Here is a 6,345-nt window from a genome sequence, read left to right as displayed (position 1 = left end):
GTCATAATTGCCTCACTAACACGGTGACCTCAGGATATTCCTGGCCGCAATCACAATGTATCACTGTACAGACTGTGTTCTAGAAACTATAAACAACTCTTTTTTGTCCAGTGATGTTTTACCAGCGTGCCTTCAACAGCAACAGACCTCAGTTCCCTCCACCCATCAAAGAGGAGCCGCATGAGGTCATGAACGAGTCGTTCCGTAAATACATTTTAGCCAGAAGAACCTCGTACACTGCAGAACAAACATACCATGCACGCTCAGATTCACTTCCACCACAGTATAAAGCATCTAAGTGCTTTGTTAGTGCAGGCAAAAGGGATCCTGGTTTGCTTATAAGGTGAGAAACATCTTTTAGTCATTTTAAACCAGGGTTTATGTGAATCACTTCAGCACCAGACTTTAAACAGATTGTAGATTTTCTGGTTCGTCTTAAATATAACAGATCCTAAAATAGTTAAAGGCTGTTATTCTTCAGACGCTATTCCGGGTAAAAGCGTGATTTATGTCTTGCATGTGTTGTTTCTTTTCTACTTTGAATAATTCATTATTTCTCTAGACGAAGTTGATCTGGGCTGCAATTCCCAAAAGCAATATCATAGAGTTAGTGCTACCAGTGGTCTGTCAGTTTAGCTTGCAAAGCTTTTGAAAACATTGGTCGATATATAAGTAATAACTAAAAACTAAACCAAAACAAAAAAAAAAAATTAAGCAAAACAACAAAAATAAAATGCAATAAAATAAAATAACATTTCATATTAAGGTATTTTAGGATGTTTTAACATAAATTCATGAAAATACAACCGTTTTATCATGGGTCCATTAAATATCAACAGATACAGATGTATTTGTAAATATTTTAATTAACGAAATTTTTAATTGTTAGTTCAATTTAACTAATTAACTACTGTTAACAAATGGAACCATATTAAAAGTGTTGCCAATAAAATAAACAGTCATGCAACAAAAAATGTCTCATGTAAACTGGTTTGACCTTCATCAGATCTGCATCTGTGCACACATTGTATGCATTAAAAACCTCATTACAAGTAATATAAACTATGTAATTACAGAACAATCAAGCTATTTACGTTCTGTTTACAATATAAAATGAAATGATACGTAACAAGCATTAACAAGGTAGTAATATTGACTTTAAACTACAGTGTATGTTCTAATTTAGAGGGAGTTACTTATACGGTGTCAGGCCTATTTATGTGAACTCGATAAGACACTACACATATGGCAGAGAACACCCGGATCAGCTTACAACCACTTAATAATTGATGATCTGGTTGGACAAACCCAAGCATCACCTCTGCTTCTCATTTAGCCTTGAACAGGTAGCGACGTCGCCACAGCTTGTACCAAATCAAACAGCTCTGAACGAACATACACAGTAACGACATGCTCAAGCTCCGCTGAACTACAGCCATGTTTGCTGCGGCAACCAAAAACTTTGTGAAGCAGGTGGGGAACACCGGACGTCTAGTCCCTGTGCCCAGCCTAAGTGAAGCGGACCGATATCAACCCCTCAGTCTGGTGACGAGGAAAAGGAGACGACATTTCTGGAAGAAGACCAAATACGCCACAACCCCTTTCTCGCTGAAAGACATACTCGTGGGAGAGAAAGAGATCACAGCAGGTGAGTTAGAAAAATTCATAATTTGATACAAAATAGCTAGACGTAGATACTTGATTGTCATGCAAGCATTCAATAAAACACCCATGTAGAATTGTACTTGCATGCAATTCTACACTTGCAACACTTAACGTATACAGCGGTGTTTGTTATGAATGTAAGAGGTATCAGAGAAGTGTGTCGCCTTCATTATTTTTGACAGGAGTCTCTTCATATCAGCTCCTGAACTATGAGGACAAATCTGATGTTGCCCTAAATGGGCGTTTGGGCAACCATCTGATCCACGAGGTGGGAGTAAATGTGAGCGGTTCAGATTCTGTGGCAGTAAAGGCCTCTTTTGGAATTGTGACCAAGCATGAGGTGGAAGTTCCGACATTATTGAGAGAACTCAATGCAAGGTAAAAAAACAAAACAAAACAACAACAAATCAACCTGCTTTACATATTTATTAGCTGAGACATACCATTAGCTGAGAGCTGGTATTTGGACCAGCGGCAATAAAAATGTTCACCGTTTATATCGCGCCACTTTTTTTGCACAGACAGGTTACACTGTCACGCCAGTAGGTGGCGACAACTGCCTGAATCTGTGAGAGCTAGAACCTTTCATTCGACCAAGATTTTTCGTTTGCTTGCGAACCTTTTGCGTTGCTCCAAAAATTCCTACGCATTCCTGGGTATCTAAAAATTATTATGCTTTTACACATGCTTTTATTATGACAGTGGAGAGAAGACACGAAGCAGGCTATCGCTGCCGACCCCTCACTAAACAGACTATTGCAGTCCACCAAGAAACGCTGCACAAGCTCACAAAAAAAATTGCATTACCCTTGACTATCAAGAAACTTTAAATTCGCGGGTTCACTTGCAAAACTTTTTTATATATATATATATATATATATATATATATATATATATATATATATATATATATATATATATATATATATATAATTTTAAAAAGTGTATTTATTTATTGCTTTTCTTTAAAAAAAAAAAAAAAAAAAAAGTGCGTTCCGTTGTCAAAAAACATTTGAGTGCACTTTCACAAAACCTTTGCGTTCCCACTACCAAGACACAGTTTTTCCCTGAGAAATTTGCAAATTGAACCGAAATACGGTTTTCCTCTCACATTTCTTCAGCATATTCTTTGGTGACTTTCAATATTGACTAAATAACAGGCAAAAAAAAAACCGTGCCTCAAATTTAACTTCGCCTTCGGAATATCGGCTGTGGCTGCGACACCATGCAAATAATAAGCAGCTCTCTTGAATAGCCTACTTGATGAAAAGATTCAAAGTAATCTCGCGCTCTTTTTGTCAGGAAAGTTGACCTGGATCACTGTTTGATCCGTCAGTCCAAAGAGAGCGGGCGGACCGTGCTGTGTGTTGTCATGGAGAGTATCCGCACCACGAGGCAGTGTTCCCTGACCGTCCACGCCGGAGTGCGAGGGACTACCATGAGGGTAAACAAGCGCGAGCGTGCGGCCCCCAAACAGCACGCTACGTAGCGGGAAAATCGCTTACACTTTTTCCTCTCGCACAGTTCCAGATAGACGACGGTCGAAACCCTAAAGGTCGAGATAAAGCCATCGTAATTCCAGCCCACACGACCATAGCGTTCAGTGTTCTTGAGCTTTATGTGCGTCTCGATGGACGTCTAGGTAAGCGCTTCGTAATGCCAACAATGTAGTGTTCTGTCTTGGGGTCAGTAGAGAAACTTTTTAATACGATTAAAATATCATTTATAATATGATTTATATTTCAGCTTAGGATGCAAAAGTAAACAATGCTTCAAAAAAAAAAAAAAAAAAAATAGGCTACTAGTACAAATAATCATAAGAAAAAATGGTAACACTTTATTTTAGGATTTTTATTTTATGCATATTACTAGAATACAAATCATTCATTAGTACAAATTAAGCAATTAATGCCTTATTTTACATCCCTTACTTTACTAACTCTTAATAAGCAGAACATTAGGAATTTATTGAGGGAAATCTTAGATAATAGTGAATAAGTGTTTCTTATTCTCAAGTATTACCAAAAAAAAAAAAAAAAAAAAAATATCAATGTATCTACAAATATAAGCAGCAGAATAAAGTTTATTGAGCTCTAACTCAACTTATTGTTGATTTCTGAGGAATCATGCGACACTGAAGACTGTAGTAAAGTTCAGTTTTACCATCACAGAACTAAATGCTCGAAAAGCTATTGAATAATAATAATCATTTCACAATATCACGGTTTTCCTGTATTTTTGATCGATTAAAATAAATGCAGCATTGGTAAGTGTAAGAGACTTGTTTCAAACCTCTACTTGAACCCCAAACTTTGAACAGTGGCAGGTTTTATATTTATATCTATGATTTTTATATATGAAGCACACTCAGATCTTTTTAGATTTTAAGATCTAACGACCTCTGTCTGAACTTCTGTCAGACATATGCGTGGCTCCAGAGTCAGTAGGAGGGTTTGAGAGGGAACAGATCCGTGAGCAGCTCGGGGGATTCATCGGCCGCTTTTCCGTCGGAAGGCTTAGGAGATTCCTGTCGGGAATAATCTATGGAAATCCTTTCAGAGCAGGTGATACGATTTCTGGTGTCATATGTGTGTCTGCAATATTTAAAATAATCTTGAAGGCATATTCCATTGATTTGTCCACTCTGTGCTTGCTGTAGACGACAGAACGTTTGAAGAGCTCACTCACTCTGATACGTACATGGATGACGTGGTGACGGACTACTACGAGAAGGCTGCCAGCATGACTGACCTGTCCACGGCCTACCTGCGGGACGAAAAGCACACGCGTGTAAACCTGCTCAACCATAACATACCTAAAGGACCGTGTGCCTTGTGTGGGATGGGCCACCAGAGGCGCGAGACTGTCTATGGTTGCCTGGAATGTTCTTCAGGGGGAAACAAATATGTCCGTCTACACGCTGTACCATGTTTTGACCTCTGGCATAAAACTTTGAGGTGAGGAACGGCTCGGAGGAACTCCCAGGCTGATTACATCCCACAAGATGTAAAACCCTCAGCTTTAATTTTGGAAAAAAAAACGAATTTTATTAAAGCAAGAATGTTCTCTGCTCGTTGTTAGTGGAACTGACGTTGATTTCAACAAATTGTGACCTCAATCTGGTTATTAAGTCATTTGTTTAGTGATTGATGTATGCTTCTTCGTTTTCTCAGTTTGTACGAGAGTACATTATTTTACTCCTAGCATCATAGTTACATACTTTACTGGCCAAAAGTTTTGAATGATTAAGATATTTATAATGATTTCGAATGTCTCTTATGCTCACCAAGGCTGTATTTATTTTCACAAAAAATCAAGACACATTACATTAAAAATGTTAAAGATTTATATTACAGAAAAAGCTTTATTTTTATGTTATAAACCTGGAAAAAGTATCACTGTTTCCATAAAAAATGTAAAATATTATGTAGTAAGAACAGTTTTCAGAGTCATAACTGAGAACCAAACCAACATAAGAATCAATGGCTGCTGAAATAGTTTTGCCATCCTAGGAAAAAATTAATTGTTTTTATATGTATTTTAAAAAGTAACAGTTTTAAATAGTAATATTATTTCAGAATAATACTATTTTCATTTGTATTTTTGATCAAATAGATGCAGCATTGGTGAAAAGAAGAGACGGCATCTTATTATATTTATTATAATTATTCCTAATTTTATACACAATGTGACTATGACAACTGAACACCGGTAAAATACACATAATGCAGCATAATAATAATGCAAACTAAAAAGACACGTTTTCAGAAACAATACTTGGTGCTGATTGTGTCGCATTGTTTACATATTATCCATGATGTTTATTTCTATCAGTTTTAAGATGGTGTTTCTTGTATATCCAGATACAGATAATTTAGTACAAAAAGCTAGAGCAGATATCTATTTCATCACATGAAGACCAGCTGCTACGTTTTTGAACACACTGTGCCGTCTGAATAATTCAGGCCTATCAATAAATTAGCCTGTAGATCACATGATCGCAGAGCAGGAAGTGCTTCGCCGACAGTTGTCTCCCGTTAACAGGACACCATGGAACTGTTTACAGAGAGCATGTGAACTGAAAGCCAGGATAGTGCAAGGTTACATTTGTGTGCTTATTTATTTGCTTAGTGTGATTAATGGAGAAATATTTCTTATGTTGATTGTGTAGCATGGCATATCAAGAGCTTAAATGAGAAACACAAAAATGAAAGGATTCACCAATTCCTGGACGTTTTGAACAATCTTCCAGACGGGGTGCCAAATTGTCTGTGAATGACCCCCAGGCCCCTGGTTACTATGGCAACCAGGACACCTCAACCAGACCAAATAAACATTACTTCCCAATGGAATTATTATCTTGGTGGTCCCTGCTAAAAAAGATATACTTCCTAAAAGACTCCTTCCCTATTCATTTATTTATTTCCATCAATGAGCATCCCTATCTCCAGGGCATTTGTTATATGATTAGTATATAGTATACAGGTCTTAGATACGGTTGATAAAAGCACTAGTTAACACAACCTAACCCATACCATGTTTCATATCTATGAATTCATGATCTAAATGACAGTATTTATTATATATTACTACCTATGCAACATGTTAGTTTTCTAACAGTCTATAGTTTTTGCAACACCCAATGAAGTTGTAAACTTTCCAAAAGTCTAAGTCTTCGGT

The 6,345-nt window shown here is 37.0% G+C and overlaps 1 protein-coding gene across 1 annotated transcript; it reads left to right on the top strand.

The window, feature by feature from the left end:
• Positions 1-1,420: 1,420 nt before the first annotated feature.
• pjvk (pejvakin) lies at positions 1,421-4,933 on the top strand. Its single transcript, XM_043242640.1, has 6 exons — positions 1,421-1,648; positions 1,848-2,043; positions 2,968-3,109; positions 3,190-3,307; positions 4,086-4,229; positions 4,325-4,933. The coding sequence occupies exons 1-6, from the start codon at positions 1,438-1,440 to the stop codon at positions 4,624-4,626; spliced, it is 1,113 nt and encodes a 370-aa protein (XP_043098575.1). The 5' UTR covers positions 1,421-1,437; the 3' UTR covers positions 4,627-4,933.
• Positions 4,934-6,345: the final 1,412 nt, after the last annotated feature.

This window comes from Puntigrus tetrazona, chromosome 6 (genome assembly GCF_018831695.1).
Source record: "Puntigrus tetrazona isolate hp1 chromosome 6, ASM1883169v1, whole genome shotgun sequence".
Taxonomy (NCBI): Eukaryota; Metazoa; Chordata; class Actinopteri; order Cypriniformes; family Cyprinidae; genus Puntigrus; species Puntigrus tetrazona.
This window is presented reverse-complemented; position numbering and strand designations above follow the sequence as displayed.